The sequence below is a fragment of the Talpa occidentalis genome, unplaced genomic scaffold (assembly GCF_014898055.3).
Source record: "Talpa occidentalis isolate TD23 unplaced genomic scaffold, MPIMG_talOcc4v2.1 talOcc4.3, whole genome shotgun sequence".
NCBI lineage: Eukaryota > Metazoa > Chordata > Mammalia > Eulipotyphla > Talpidae > Talpa > Talpa occidentalis.
The window spans coordinates 54,544,528-54,561,416 of NW_023603184.1; the positions used below are offsets into that span (position 1 = coordinate 54,544,528).

At 37.8% G+C, this 16,889-nt stretch overlaps 1 protein-coding gene across 3 annotated transcripts in view; it reads right to left on the reverse strand.

The window, feature by feature from the left end:
• Positions 1 to 856: 856 nt before the first annotated feature.
• IWS1 (interacts with SUPT6H, CTD assembly factor 1) overlaps positions 857 to 16,889 on the reverse strand; it is a 50,834-nt gene continuing 34,801 nt past the window's right edge. For 2 of the 3 annotated variants that reach the window (XM_037523127.2, XM_054699602.1), the window contains exons 9-14: positions 15,564 to 15,693; positions 14,599 to 14,716; positions 12,976 to 13,087; positions 12,387 to 12,443; positions 8,832 to 8,943; positions 857 to 4,246 (exon numbers count right to left, since the gene is read on the reverse strand). In XM_037523127.2, the coding sequence (XP_037379024.1) occupies positions 4,115 to 4,246; positions 8,832 to 8,943; positions 12,387 to 12,443; positions 12,976 to 13,087; positions 14,599 to 14,716; positions 15,564 to 15,693 (661 nt within the window). In that variant the 3' untranslated portion in view covers positions 857 to 4,114. Of the gene's footprint in view, positions 4,247 to 6,326; positions 8,395 to 8,831; positions 8,944 to 12,386; positions 12,444 to 12,975; positions 13,088 to 14,598; positions 14,717 to 15,563; positions 15,694 to 16,889 lie in introns of those variants that run through there. The other variant, XM_054699603.1, reaches the window with a different exon arrangement.

The window sequence follows — 16,889 nt, forward strand, 5'->3', positions numbered from 1 at the left end:
TTAAAAGAAACTTCTCTGAAGAGGAAATGCAAATGGCCAACAGGCATATGAAAAAATGTTCAACATCACTTGTCATCAGGGAAATGCAAATCAAAACTACCATGAGATACCATCTTACACCAGTGAGAATGGCACATATTAAAAAAACTAGCAACAAAAAATGTTGGCGAGGGTGTGGAGAAAAAGGAACTCTTCTGCACTGTTGGTGGGAGTGCAAACTGGTCCAACCACTGTGGAAAGCTGTATGGAGATTTCTGGACCTACTAAACATAGAGCTTCCATATGATCCAGCAATTCCACTCCTAGGTATTTACCCAAAGGACACAGAAACATCAATTCCAAAGAACACCTGCACCCCTATGTTTATAGCAGCACTGTTTACAATAGCTAAGCTTTGGAAACAACCCAAATGCCCAAAAATAGATGACTGGATCAAGAAGATGTGGTACATATATACCATGGAATATTACTCAGCATTCAAAAAAGATAAACACATGCAATTTGCAGCAACATGGATGGCGCTGGAAGGGATCATGCTCAGCGAAATAAGCCAGAAAGAAAAAGAAAAATACCGGATGGTCTCACTCATAGCAGGAATCTAGAAAACTTAAATAAGGGACCAGGAAAATGAATAACTATAAGAAAGTGAAAATCAAAATCAACAAAAAACTATGAACCAGAGACACTTTTAGGGGGGCGGGGGTGGGAGGGGAGGGATTGGGGTCAGAATGGGGGGGCTGCAATTGTATGGGGAATATAACAATAAAATTTATTAAAAAAAAATAAAATAAATTAGGTAATAATCAGAAAAAAAAAAAAAAGGAAAAAAAAAAAAAAAAAAGACATGTCATCCAAATTGAAAAGGAATAGGTGTGACCTTGTATATAAAATGCCCAAAGATCTCCCACCACACACACACACCGCTTGTAAGAATTCAGCAAAGTCAATACTACGAATAATAAAAATATATTTGGAAATAAACTTAACCAAGGAGGTGAAAGACTGTATCCTGAAAAATGACAAAATGTTGGAACTAAAGGTATCATCTGTGCTCATGAGTTAAGATGTCAATACTACCCAAAATGAGCTAGATTCACTGCTATCCGTATCAAAATTCCAACATGTATCTATTGCAAAAAGAATCATCCATCCAAAAATTGATATAAAATCTCAAGGGCCCTCCCAAATTAGCCTAAAGAACAAAGTTGGAAGACTCATTTTCTGATTTCAAAATTTGCTATACAAATTTTTACCACATCATCAAAAATTTTACTACAGTAGTCAAACTAGTGTTGTATAGACACAAAAATCAATGGAATGGAGTCCAGAAATGAAACCAGGCATATATGGTCAAGTGATTTTTGACAAAGTTGCCAAGACCATTCAGTGATGAAGTTTTTTCAAGAAAGTGCTGGGAAAATTGGATATCCACATGCAAGAAAAATGAGTTCAACAGTTGATTCACAAAGTAAATGGATCAAAGATGTACAAGAGTTAAAGCTATAAAACTCTTAGAAGAAAACACTGGGGGAATCTTCATGACAGTGGAAATGGCATGGATACAAAACATACATACATGCAGTAGAGTTATTCCTTCAGCTTTAAAATGGGAGGAAATTCTTATACATACAACAAATATGAAGCCTGAGAATGTTATGAAGTGGAAAAAGCCAGTCCAAAAAAAAATGAGTTCACATGAGACACCTGTTAACAGTACAAATCAGATTAAAAAAATAGGTGGTTGTCAGGGTTGGGAGGAGAGGGGAAGGTAGTTTGTGTTTACTGGGTACTTTCAATTTTGCATAATGAAGACACCTGGAGATGGAGGGTTGCGATGGCTGCACAACTGAATGTCATTTGCTGTGGAAAAGATGGCAACTTTTATGTATTTTACATATTTATAATTCAAAATAAAAGTAAGTTGCAATTCAAAATGTTTTGAAACTGAAAAGGTGAGCTTGCATCACTCTACCCCAGTGGTCAAAGTTAATATCACCATGGAATAAAGCTGTTTTTGGGGGAAATATGCTTAATATGATCAAGAGGTAACTTGGCAGCAAATTACTCATGTGATAAAATGTGGCAAAATGGTAACATTTGGTAAATACAGATGAAGAGTACAGGGCTTTTCACTATTGTTAACTTGGAAATATTTTCGAAAAATTTGTGAAAGTTGATTTGGCTGGCCAAGTTTTAGACTTTCTAAATAAGCCATACAACCAGGATTGCTTATACTTTTTTCTTAAGGAAAATCTAATTTTGAATTCCTCAGGTACAATTATCACCTTATTACTTGGCACCACCAAGTAATAGGTTAAATTTTCAGATAACTGGAGCATATCTCATTAAATGCCAAAATGTTATTAGTTAACTTTAATGCTTTAAAAAGCACTTTCTTACCTTTCTTCAGAATTTTTAATTATCAGTCACCATCAGCTGCTTTTATAAATGGCTTATTTTTTTGTTGTTCTCACAAGTGGCTGTGATGGCATTTCTATGGAGCAGGACAGTGCAGGGAAGTTGCTGTGCCATCTCCCTCAAGCAGTTAGTGATCACCTGATGCGCTAACGGGCCTGAGTGTCACATTTGTGCTTTTAAGTTTGTTGAAAGTAAATGTGAAAAGATTCTAAGATCATGAATAAAAACAGCAGGAGTGAACGTCATGCTATCTTGGTTGTTCAAAAGCTTTTATGGGCAGTAAGATTCATTTTTTTTTTTTGAAAATCAAGGTTGCCAGATCTCTATCCAAATACGTATCAGGGGATTCTACATTGAAAAGTACTATGAAATTTTCTTGCATTTAGTCATTTTGACTAATCAGATTGTTCACAATTAAATCTGCAAATTAATTAGAAAGCATCACAAAAATAGTACAATGTAGCTGTAAGCCATAATTCTTATCTCTACTCCAACTGCTCTAAACTGGTATAGTGATTTTCAACTCTATTCCTATCTCCTTTAAGACAACATTTCTCAACCTTCTTTTCATTATAGCACCCACCAAAGAGAAAACTTTATTCAAATCAAATGGAGTTTTCCTAACAAGAGAAATACTAGGATTTTGCTGGTATCTGGTCTTAACCTCAACTAGAATACTGTGATTCAATTCTGCCACCAACCACCACAAATTCAGAGACTCCACAAGTTTAAGGGCTGGGTCTTCCATTAGGCAGGCCACACTTTTGGATGCCAGCCTCACGTGGTAAGCTCAAACTCCCACTTTTGACTGACAGGCTACAAATTCGAGAGTTTCCTCAGGTTTCAGAATTCACTAAATTGACTCACAGAATTCAGGAGAGCACTATATTTAGGGTTAGTTTTATTATAAAGGACTCAAAGTAGGACTCACAACCAAGTGAAGAGACACACAGGGCAAAGGTGTGGGGCAAGCTCACGAGCTACCACACCCTCTGTGGAATCAAGGCATGTCACCCTGGTTAGCATGTTTGTTCACCAATCAGGAGTTCCACCAAACTTCAGTGTTCAGAGTTTTTAATTTGGGCCTGCCCACTCGTGTCAATGATTAAACCACTGGTGGCACAACTGAGTAACTTCCAAGATTTCCCGCTCCCACAGGTCAGGACTGCCCCAAGTCTTAACCTTATGTGGTAGGTCTTTCTGGTCACTAATGCCCTACTAAAGCTACGCAGGGAGGGGTCTAGCATGAGACTTCATTAGCATCACAAAAACAATACTGTCGTCCAGGAAGTCAAAAAGGATTTTAGAAGCTCCATGTCCAAAACCTAGGACAGAGCCCAAATTTTGTATACCAGTTGAGTAGGATTAAAAACAGAAGGGTCATAAACCATTGCAATTTCTAAGTTTTTTCTTTTCACTCAGACAGTTTTCACCCTTTCCAAGACAATGAAGAGACAGCCCCCCAAAACCAGAACGGAATTTTATTGTGTAAAGTTTATAGAAGTATGACTAGTATTCCTCTGTACAAAGTACACAACAAACGGTTTTAAATACCACTGAGAGAAATCCAAGTCCTATGACAACATCTGATACAAGCATAAACATTTACAGATACACTAAAAATTTTTTTAAAATATCTTCTTTCTCCAGAGTCCATTGCGCATTTCTGAGAGACAGGGACATAACCCAGGCAAGGTCACAACGGCATTTTATTGCCCTCGATGCTGATTTTCACTGCGTGTGCAGATCTGCTTTTTTTCCTGATATCTGTGAACTTTCTCATCTGTTTATCCAGTCGACTGATGCCCTTCTTGGAGGTCCCCTGAAACTAAGAGTGGGGTAAAAATTAAAGAGCAAATTATTGAAATAATAAATGTAGCTTTGTCTTCATCTTCTTTTTATCTGAAAGTCAGCAGTTGGAAGAGTTCCTACCTCTAGGAACCAGAATATGCTTTGGTGACCTCAGGAACAACAAAGCAAGCATATACCACAGCATTAAAATACATATTAAACTTTCCCCATGAAGAATACTTTTTTTGTTGTCTGTGCTTTGTTTTAAAATTCTGCCTCAATAGATGGAAATCTCCCAGATAAGAGAAAGGGAGAAAAATAGTAACTATTATTCCCCCTCCCCCATCAGATCACATTTTAACTATGCTTTTCCCCCTCAAAGATCAAACATGGAGCTCGCCACTAGAAATAAACACCTTCAAACATAAAGAATAATGTTCTTCTAAGGCAAGAAAAGTCATCTGAGAAAAAGCTGCAGCATAGTGAACAAGCTTAGAGGGTTAGTAAAGCAAATCCATCAAGGGCTGGGGTTCCAGTTTTACACTTGGGGTGGGTGAACCCTGCCTGCTCCGCCTCAGCTGGCTCTGTAACCCAGGTGAATCGCATCCCTGCTCTGGACTCCCCTTAAGACTGGTAGGAGACGTGAAATAATGTCAAATACAAGCACAAATACAAGTCAAAGTTTAAAATAAATACCAGTTATTACTATGACTACTTAGCAGTCATTAGTTTGTGTTAAAAAAGAACACGTGACACAGAAAGAAAAGAATTAAATCTTGTGATGTAAAGGACTTACTACTACTGGCATCTCTTCCTTCTTGCCTTTCCTGTTTAAAGATTTGTTGTTAAATTATCTCTTCTACATTTACTGTAAAAAAGACTGCATGTCTTGAAGGGATGTTGTCTCCAGGAAATCAAAACTTTTTAAGAAAAGCTGAAAAGGGTCAATTCTTTTGCCTCACTGGGTTGCTAACAATTCTGATCTTTAAAAATGCTGAGTGGGGGAAAAAAGATGGATTTTCTAATTCTTCTCTGATATTTATTACTGAATCACCTGTGAAACTCAATTCAAAGAATGTTAAAATGAGATAGAGTCTAGGAGACTCTCTGGTTGGTACTAGTGTACAGTTCTTTGGGTGGGGAGCCTCCCAAGTCTTCTCTCTCCTCTAAACTCCACATCCACCTCATATAGAGCAACGAACTCAAGTCGTTTTTGAACAAGAACTATGTTGATCATCTTTAATTTTCTAGTAACAGCTCAATTCCAAATATTATTCTATATCAATTTTAATCCTTAGCACTAATATTCTGAATTTGCATAAAATTACACTATCAGGAGGAAAGAGCTATGGTACCACCACCCTATTATATATCCCAGATTTCCTGGTCAGTCCCAAACATCTGACTTCCTTTCAGACAATGTAGCTTGATTTTCAGTAATTGCATTTAGTCACCTACAGATCTCTGCAGTCACCCAACTCCCAGTAACTCTACACACCAATTTGAACTACTACTTGCACACTCCTCCAGGATTTTCCATGACAGCTGGAGCTCTACCAGCTCCATCTAGCCTCAACAACTCGCATACTCCCTGGCCAGCGCCATCTACTCCTCTTGACAGCTTACAAGGTTGTAGCTGGCAGATGCCTTGTGACATACAGAGACATACCTTAAGACATACCAAACTGAATGACCTCTTTTATGATTCATCAACTCTATATCATTATCTTAGGACAGTAACAATGTATGTAGCACTGTTTTATCAGTAAAAAAAAAAGTCCTAAAAACCAAAAAACAAGAGCAGCTTAAAACATGAACAGGATGGATTTGTTTAATAACATTATAGTATAACTGTACCATGATACAACGTTTAGTCACTGAAGCATGTTGGTATGAGTTTTTATCATGTTAATGAAAAACAAATCCAAAAAGGTGTAAAATATGATCACAATTTTGTTGAAAAATTAAAAACAAAATAAAAAACATTTATGTTGTGTACATATATAAAAAGAACTAAAAAGAAATAATATTAAAGTGTGGTTGGGGTTACAAGTGACATTAATTTTACTTGAAAATTTTGTATTAAAACATTAATTTATCTTTGTTATTTTAAAAGCACTCTGGAAAACATTAACATGAGCAAAATTAAACAGTTTCACTATGTTAAAGTATCAGTTGAAAAAAAGAGACAAAAAAATGTATCGGGCCTCCCTGGTGGCGCAGCAGTTGAGCGCTGGGTTGGGAAGCTGCCCGTAGCCTCTGCAGCGCCGGTTCGATCCCCGGCCACAGGCAAGGGTCCCACGTGGCGCACAGACCTCTCCTGCCGCCTGCTGCTCCCCTCAGCAGTGTACTTTGGTCCTTCTGCATGTTCTGCTCCCCGCTCTGGCTCTGGAGAATTCTCTCATCCTCCCGCGCTTCTGACTGTACCCAGTGCTTGTATGTATAAATAAATAAATAAATCTTTAAAAAAAAAAATCGATTGCTTTTAAATGGTAGGTGATTTCCCTCTTCACAATTTCAAACTCTCCCACAATTATAAACAGGAAAAAACTGAGTTTAAAGTATTACTGAAAATATATTTCACACATCAAATTGTTAAGTTAGAAAAGCAGGACTTTGGGGAGAGGGTTACTCTAGTTTCATATTTACTTGAGTAATTTCAAAAATAAAAATGACATTTAAAATAAAAAGAATTTCCTTGGAAATTCATTCCAATTTCCTTCTTAAATATGTTTTCCAATAACACTTAGTTTGTGCATTGTGGAATGAGTGAATATTCAACCTTCCTGAATAAGCAGTATCACAAAGTTTATGAACAATATTGTAACAAAGGACCACCAGCCCCTCAAACATGGGGTTTTTTTTTGGACACAGTTGGACAAGCCAGATTCAGGAGTAGAATAATACCAACACATTATGATATTGGGAGTATTGGGAATGAAGTGCTGGGAACTCTACTTGCATTTCCTTCCCCTCATGCTGGTCACTGGTGTGCTCTAGCAAGTGAATGGGCCACCTCTTCTCACCTACCCATCAACTAAAGGGAGGGTAGGATCAGAAGCAGCAACACCCACAGTCAGGCAAATGCCCCTGAGGACATAAGGTGTGTTTCCAAAGTAGACTGGCCACTAAGATGTATTATATTTTTTTTGTGATATTGTAGACCTCAATTCTCAGACATAAATGTGCTGAGGAAGAAAAGTATTATGAAAAACGGGTAAAAAGACAAAATAGACAGGGGAAAAATGGTGGTGGTAGGGGAGAAGGTTATCAAGGGATATGGATAAAAGAAAAAGGAAAGGAACTAAACTAGTGCTCTTCTACTTTATTTATGCTCAGTAAATAAGAATCAGTAATAAAGTATGCTTTGTTTTGAGACAGTAGCTGAACAGTAAAATGAACTGGCAGAAGGTGAATGCAGTCTGTGGAACTAGCTGCCAAAGCATGGGTCATGGTCATGGGTAAGTCAAAATATGAAGGCAATACACTCTTTTGTCAAGAGTACAGTGCAAAAAGGCACTATTATTAATCTTAGAGCACAGCAGGTAGCGACTCTGGCTTTGCCCTAAGTCTTCATTTCCAACCTGTATTGAATATGTATTAATCAAATTTATCTCCTAAATATTCAGTGTCAGGTTTTATACAGTTAAGTCCTCACATGCATGTTGGTAAGCCACTCACCACAGGTAAAGAAATCACCTCTCTTCTACCATGAAGTGACTAATTCATACAAGGTAGACCACAATGATTACGGGCCTTAATAAAAATGGCTACCAGTCAGGAAGACCAAAATGCTTCTCAGGTAAGTAGTTCTCTATTATTCCCTAGGGTTCTCTGATACAGACTTCCGAATCACTTTCTAAGTAGCCGAGAGTACTTGAATTGGTCATGAAATGCTTGTCAGGGCCATTATTTCAGAAACCAGAAGTGGGCCTGATCTTCTCTAGTTCAGAAACACACACGCACTGTTTTCACTCTAGCTGCTTACAACTCAAGCCCATGCATAAGCATGCTTCCTTGGGGATACCTCTCAGATACACTCTGGTAGGGCCAGGCCTACAAGGGCATCCTGTTGCCTTCAATGCTGAACTTGACAGCACGGTGCACTTTGCTGAGTCGTTTCTGTTCTGCAAATCGCCTTTTATGCTTTTCCAATCGGCTTAGGCCCTTTTTAAGAATACCAGGCTAGGAACAGTAGTTTGAATGGAGAATAAGAAAAGATTACTGAGAAACAATGAAGATCACGCAACAGTACTTACAATGACAGAGAGTGTTTAGTCTACTTCACAACAGTATTACTTAAAATAGTTGAAAAAATACGGAGGGGGCTGACGATAAATGCTGCTGAATTCTGTATGTCATGATTCTCAAAAGATGACTATTACCAAAACCGCTAGGCTTTAAGAGTCTGTTGAAACAAAGGAACTAGAAGAAACTTCCTGAATTTATAATGCAAGTCTGAGTAGTTCATGAGCAATCAATGACCTGGCTACTTAAGACTAGAAAGCAACTCTCTTCAAATCAGATAAACTTTAAGGGATGTTAAGGGCAATTAAACATGAAGTAAAAAACAAAATAGTAATTTGTATCTGACATTCACCTTACTCTCCCCATTTGCTTACCCTGGATGACTCCATTTCCACATTCCACTTTGGCCTGACAACATAGTCCTTGTTTGAGGGCATTGGGACCCTTGCACGGGCACAAAATCCAGGATCTCCAGGTCGAAGAGCTCTGAGGATGGGAAGAGAACGCTACTGTTTTTGTAGCCAACCCCAGCATCCCATTCATCAGCCCACCTTTCTGAAATCATCTCTACCCTCCCGTTTTCTGTCTTAGCTGAGCCTCATCATCAAATCACTATGAGTTCCTCAACTTTCCTCCCCAAGCCAACTGCCTCTGCATTTTTAGGATTCCTTTACAACTCTATTCCGCTTCAAATGTATTCATGCTTCTCTCACCTCAAGACTGGTTTCTCTATCAGATTCTGGAGCCCAATTTATTTCTAGTGGAGTCCTGACTCATGGGTTCACTTATGAGGAAACACTAGGTAGTCAAAATGAGTCCCCCAAACTGAGTATGCCCACAAAGCAGTTTATGGTTTGGTACATGGAACTCGTAACACTTTTGGCCCTTGCTTATAAAGATATAGATTGAGATATAGATTCACAGGCACTTGGTAAAAAATACTACAAAGAGATCCAGTACAACAAACACAGTACAGTACCACAACCAGGACACTGATTTTGATATAATCCGTAGATATTTGTAAGTACAATTTTACTTGCATTTGTTATGTGCGCATTTAATTCTATGTAATTTTATCACTGTGTAGTTTTGTGTGTCCACAAGGATCCCTTCTACTGTCCTTCTATAAATAAACCCACCTCCCTTATTCACGCAGTCCCACTGCGCAGGGACCATGAATATCAGTACCTTTGGCTCCACAATCCTGTCATTTCAAAAAGGTTATATAAATGGAATATACAATGTAACCTTTACAAGTGGGTAAGAAATTAGCCTTTGCTGCATCCATCAATACTTGTTCATTTTAATTGCTCAGTTACATTCAATGGTATGAATGTACCATAGTTTTTCCATTCACTTGGAAGGACATCTGGTTTATTCCAATTTGGGGCCATTATAAACAAAGCTGTACATTTATATACAGGTTTCGCACCAACATAAATTTTTTGTTTCTTTGGGACAAATGCCCTAGAGTGGTGGAATGGTGGTTGCATGGTTAATTTTATAAGAAACTGTGAAACTTTTCCATAGTAGCTGTACCATTTCATCCACAGCAATGTATTAATTATCTCTTTCTCTGCATCCTTACAGGCATTTGTTGGTGTCAAACACAGTATCTTTTATATAGCAGGTCTTTAAATAATATTTTTATGTTGATGAGGAAAAAAAGATATGATTTCTGGTTGGGGACACTGTCTGGATGGAGTTTGCAAGTTCTCCCTAAGTCTATGTGTCTTATTTGAACAAACCAGTTTCTTTCCACATCCCAAAGATGGAATTCATCGGCATGTCAAAATTTTCCCAGTCTGCGTAAGTGAATGAGTATGTCTGGGAGTGAAGAGTATGTTCTGTGATGGAATGGCATCCTGTTCAGAGCTGGTTCCAGCTGTGTGCTCAAGTTGCTAGGTTAGGCTCTGTCCACACTTGACCCTGAACAGGAACAAGTGGGCTAGAATATAAATGCCTGAATGAATACAAGTTATTGCTTAATATCAGAAGTGTCTGGGCCTTTATTCAAAAGTTTGGTAATGTTTCTGTGACCAGAAATATGCTGTAGGAACTTAACTCTTTTTATGGTAAAGCTGGTTTCTGTTTACACCATTGCATTGTCGGTTTCTAAGAACTTACTGAAAATGTTTAAGGGAGGACTTACTGTGCACATTTGAGAACTACCAAACAGACCAAAGTGAGACTATCATCCTTCAAAAGCAAAGCCTATTTGCAGATGTCTGGACATTCAAATCATTCAACTTTCAGGTAACTAATCTTCTAATGGTAAATGGGGAGCGGGTGTATGTGGAGGGGTGGAGAAAGAGCAAAAGAGGAAGATACAAAGGTCTGAATTGTTTGCATTTCCTTGTATACTTTATTCTATTCTTAACAACAAACTCCTATAACCCTCATGTACGTGAACAGACTTAATGGTTAACCAAAGAAAATCTCTTATGGCTCTTATTTTCTCCTGGATGTCACAGCTTCATCATCAAACTTAACAAACTACACTCGCTCCCTCTAGCTCATCTCCCATCCTCTTGAAATCTGGATGCTGCCTGATTGCCAACATTCACTATCAATCCCTCTGCAACTGTTTACAGCTTCTGTCACTGCCCACCTCTAGCAGTCTCACTCTCCTTTAGGTTCTCCTCCAACACCAAACAGCAGCTCACCTGCCAGCACTAGCTACTCTGCCTGGCTACACCCACTTTCCAAGATGTTTTGTTTATTTGTTACACTATACTTTATTTTTCTATGGAGATTAACTGTCAACCATGTCTCTAACCCAAATTCCAAGTTCTAGGCTTATGATATTTAGAGGCTAGTTCATTAAACATCTCACAATTAATAAGCTCAAAACAAATCACCTCTATCCTAAATCTACTCCCGTTCTTTATTTCAGTGAACGGTAATACCTGGATCTCAGTTATGTAGGTTAAAATTTTGGTTGGAGGGCCTCCCTGGTGGCGCAGGCAATTGAGCGCTGCACTGTGAAGCTGTCCGCAGCCTCTGCAGCGCAGGTTCGATCCCGGCTGGCCAGGGAGCAACCCACATGGCGAGCGCACCTCTCCTGTCTCGCCCGCTGCTCCCCTCAGCAGTGTATTTCGTCAGTCTGCCTGTTCTGTTCCTCGCTCTGTCTCTGGTGAATCCTCTCACCTTCCCACGCATCTGGCCTGTAGCAGGGTTCTTGTATAAATAAATCAATCTTTAAAAAAACTTTTTTTTTGGTTGGAATCTGCAAGTCCAGGCAATTCCTTACCTACTATATCACCAAGTCCTGGCAGTGTGGTTCATGAAAAGTCAACTTTCTGCTTCTTCTCTATTATAGCCTCAGTTTAACTGTATCACTGCCTTCATTTCCTCTGACCTCTAACCTGTCCTACACCAACCTGGCCACCAGCTTCAGTGTTCCAAATCATACCTGATGACTTCACGTCCGTGCTCAAAAGTTTCTGTAGAATCATAAAGTGAAAATTCCTCACCTTGATTTACACTCCTTCAAAATTTGGAGCACAGCTACGTTTCCAACTTTTTCTTCTATCATCATCTCAGGCACCAGACTACTGCCTTCTGTCTATCCGCTAGTCCTAAGAGGCCTTGCCCACTAACCCTTCACATCTTTGCTTAAGCACTCTCTGTTAATTATCACTCTAAAAGTTTTTTGGATTACTTTGATTTTTGTTCCTAGAGCTTCATACTTCCTAGTACTTCGCAAGTAGCAACAAAATAATTACTGAATTAACTATTTTTCAATCTTCTGTATATCCTCCTGAGCACCCAATATAATGCCGTGTGGACAGCCAACAAATGTAAAGCTTAAATTATCCCCCACCAACGAGAATCTAACATCACTTTACCTACTACTTCTCTTAGAGCAAAGCAGCAGGCAGAACATTTTCTATAAAGTTCAGGAAAAATGAACACAAGAACCTTACTTCTCCTCTCCTGTCAGCACCTTCTCCAGGTCTCTCCGGGGAGTCTGACCACCAGTGCTGGGGAAAAAGCAATCAGCAAGACACTAGGAATGTTAGAAACCTTATAACTAAGAGAAAAAGTAACAAAGTGAAATATCACCAACATAACTAGGTCCTTTTTACTGCATTAGAGAAATAACTTCAACATTTTAAAAGTAGTACTTATTTTAGTGATCATTTGTACATTGAGTTTTCACCAATGACCCTGCCATCCCGGATGCAACTGGTTAAAACCAGTAACATCACTTCTCCTCCTAAGATTTGTAAAAGGATTCGAAGAAAGTATTTTCTACAAGAAGACAAGTTGTTTCAGAAGTTTCCAGAACTGTGGCAGAGGACACATTCCACCAGAAGGAAAAGTCTGGGAGGCGATGTGGGTCTTCATTATAGAGTAATTACTTTTAAATTGAAAGGGCTTATGAACTACACAAACATATCAAGCTGACAGGTAAAACAAAACATTGTCATTTCTCAAAGATCTTTCTTACTAAAAAAATGATTTATTACAACATTAATATTACGCCACTTATTCCTACCTGTTCCCTCATACCTGCTCATTCTTCGTCTTTGAGGCATTTGTTCTAAATCTCTCTGCTCCCTTTCTTCTCTTGTCATTCCTTTGTAGTTTGAGGTAAGACCAAATATAGGGCGAGACCACTCATCTGTAACAAAAAAAAATCAACTATGAATTTAGTTCACAAAGTAGCAATTTCCCCATCATTCCTTAAAATCATCACACACCAGTGTGAGGTCTTATTTCAGGCATGCAGAATATTCTTTCTTTGAAGATATTATTTCAGGATCATTTATAGGATGAACACAGGCTAACAACACAAGGACTTTAACTAGCCCAGTTAATTCAGAAAATTCAGTGTAAAAATATCTTCAAACCTGCAATCACTACAGGAATTAAGAGAGTAACATCAGACTCTGTTAGATAGTCACCAATCAGCTGTGCTGGTATTTCATAAAGACAATCAAATTTCTGAATTTACTCTACTGAAAGTAGGAAAGATTGAAATTCTTCTATTTTCTTATTGTGACAAAAAAGTCACCATGCTTAACTGTCAAAATAGTCTGTATCTTTACACATCACATTTTAATAGTGCAGATACAGAGGATGTACTCTGTACTTCCTTAAGCCTAAGCAAGTTGTTAGAGTGAAAACAAGTATTGCATGTTCAGTGTTTCATCAGTACCAGTCCAGAGGTGCCAACAAATGATTTTGTTCTGAAACATAATGGAGCTTTTACAGCTACATTTAATACATGATAAAAATGAGAAAGTACCTGTATAAACAGAACATAGAGGTTGCACTAAAACAGAATCAAGGAGTCTTGAGGGTCTATATGCCTTTGAAAACTGACCCACCGGCTTTGCCTCAGATTCAGAATCACTGTTGTTATTAAGTCATGGGCATGAGTGAGAATATTCTGCTTCTCTCAGTCCAGGGCAAAAAAGAAGGTCTAGAACCATTGCATAAAAGCATCCAAAGTTATCATTGTAAAGCAGTAGCTGGCAGGTTATTAAAAAGTTTAATGATGTACTACTTCTCCAGTTTATGAAAAAATTCTACACTTTTCTAAGTTTTTGATAATCTTAAAATTTCAATAGGAAATTTTAAAATTGAAGGATTTCATAAATAATATGGCAACTGATGTGTGACAATCATAGATAGCATCAGAGGCTAACATTTCTTGAGGAGTTACTATGTGCTAGGTACTGTGTTTTGTATACGTCCTCTCATTTAATCATTATGATAACCCAAAGTCAAAACACAATTCTCCGTTTTACAGAGGAAGAAACCAAGGTCTGGAGCTTAAATCACTAACCCAAAGATATGTAGTAAGGCAGGTGGTGTGATCAGGGTTTGAATCCAGGTGACTGACTCTAGGACCTGAACTCTAATCCCTTTCTCTCTACATGCTCTTGATCCATTATTAGAAATGGATGATTTTAGTTGCTATATTTAAGACTGGATAGCATACTTAAATATACACAGAAGCATTCCAAGTCTGAGGGAAAAAGTCAATACCTACAGGAAGTTATTAAAATGTTTTCTATTTACTTTGCTGACTCATTTAAAATGAATACTAGTAAAATATTAGCTTTTATACATACATTGTCTCGCTATATACATAAACACAACAAACAAAAAGCAAAATGTACATACTGATTAATTTCCCTGCCATGTCCTTGTTGGACCTTGATTCCTTGGGATGTTTATAGAGATACATCACTGCTCGTCCAATCCCACTATGTTTCAGGGTCTCCTGGCTCACACTAGGTAGCTGGGGAACATAAACACACACAGATATATTAATCACTCAGAGGCTGGGAGTTCTGCCAATCTGTTCTACAGGGCCTCTAAGACCTGGTTCACTTATAACAGAACAAATTAACAACTCAATTTTCAGGACCTATAGACCTTGAACACAAATAGAGTTCAGTATTACCACTGAGTTAAAGCAAACTTGAGAATGTGAGAAAATTTCAACTAAACATACTCATAGGTTAGCAGTTTTATGTAAGAGTAGACCAAATCCTCAGACTCTAACAGATCAAGGTCTGAACCCAAACACAGCCATCTGCTAGTTCTATGACCTTGGACAAGTCATTTAACTTCTCTGTGCCCTAATTTCCTCATCTGTAAAATGGAGACAATACACCTACCTTGAAGATTTGTTGTGAGGAATAAATGAACCAATACAAATGCTAAACACCTAGCACATAGCAGGTTCCTCAGAAATTCCTTCAGAAGTTAAGCAGCTTGCCCAAGGTGTAACAGCCACATAAAGGTGGCCCAACCAAGATTCAAATGCAGGTGTATCTGATTCTAAGGTTGGTACTCCTTCTACTTCAAATACTTCCCCAGCACCTGGCCTCTACAAAAATACTCTTTTTAAATAAATTGTCACTACTTCCAAGATCTTTTTCCTTCAATACTAAAGTTACATGAAACTTTACAAGGTTTCTTACATGGTATGTTCTTAATTAACACACTTAAGGTTTTACCTCCTCTGGCACTCTCTGGTAGAAAAAAAGGTATAAATATATGGTAAGATATAGAGGTTGCGATAATACAAACCACATCAGATAACTAATGAAGAGCAAACAGTCAGATCATCTGCCTCTAACCTCTTGCAGAATCTTCAACAGCTCCTCTCGAATCTTTAATGCTGGCAAACTCCTATCTGGTAGAGGTGAAAGCCATTCTTTGATGGCAGACATCACACCACTGTCAATAAATGTTTCTTTTAGGTCCTGCCTATAGTAATAATAATAAAAAAAAGGGTCAAATCTATGAACCTTAGTTTCTATTACAACTTCCTCTGAATTTTCTGACATATTTAGCAGTTTCCAAAAATTGTTTTTAAATAGTTACTCCTAATACATTATTTACCGACAACTATTCATAGGTTTCAAAAGCAATATGAAATTTAGTGCTTGTTTTTAAAAAACATTTAATAGGCAAAGATAATTTCTTAAAAATAAATCCAAATTACAGAAGGCAGGTTAATGCTGACATGAATGGTACAGACAGTAAGAATGAGTTCCAATTAATAAATAAAACTAAAAAATAATATTTAATCTGTCAGAATACTGATTCTCAAACTATTTCAGGTGAGAGATCCCAGAACTGTGCCAGTCCTTGCAGGACACCAAGGAGAATTCTGTATCTTCTACCAGGAAAAAACCCCAATTTAAATTCCTTTTTATGTACTAGAATCAATTATATTAACAGAAAACATGACAATATTACAGCTAAGACAGAGGCAGCAATTTTCTAATAGAAAGTCCTAAACCATGCTGTTAGCTCATTGGTGTACTAATGTATTTCTTTAGCTATAAGAATGTGTTAACAAGGCTATCAAGAAAAGGTCATTCTAGGGGCCTTCTTAGTGGCACAGGGTGTGAAGACGCAGCACTATGAAGCTATTTGCAGCCACTGTAACACAAGTTCAATTCTCCAGCCAGCCAGGGAGAAGACCCACATGGTGAAGCAGACCTCTCATCTTGCCTGCTGTTCCCCTTAGCAGTGTATTTCAGTAGATCCGTCTGTTCTCCCCACTCTGTTTCTGGTGAATCCGCTCACCGCCCCCCATCTCTGGCCTGCACCTCAGCTCTTGTAATTTTACTTTAAAGATTTAAATAAATCTTTAAAAAGAAATCAGTCTTCTAAAAAAAATTTAAAAGGGGTCATTCTTCTAGAAGAACCAATGACATAATTCATTATATAACAGGCCATTGTAAGCCTTATACAATATGTACAAATAAGTTTGTAATACATGTATCAGGATTTGCTCTGTTCTTGATAACATTTGGAAAATACAGAAAAATTTAATTGTCTTATAAAGAACAAAAAGTGGTTTCCAAGTTATTCTTTCACTAATATCAGTTGCATAAGGCTTCAAAGGTTTAAGAAATATTTATTGAGGAAGTAATATAATTTGGAAATTTAAA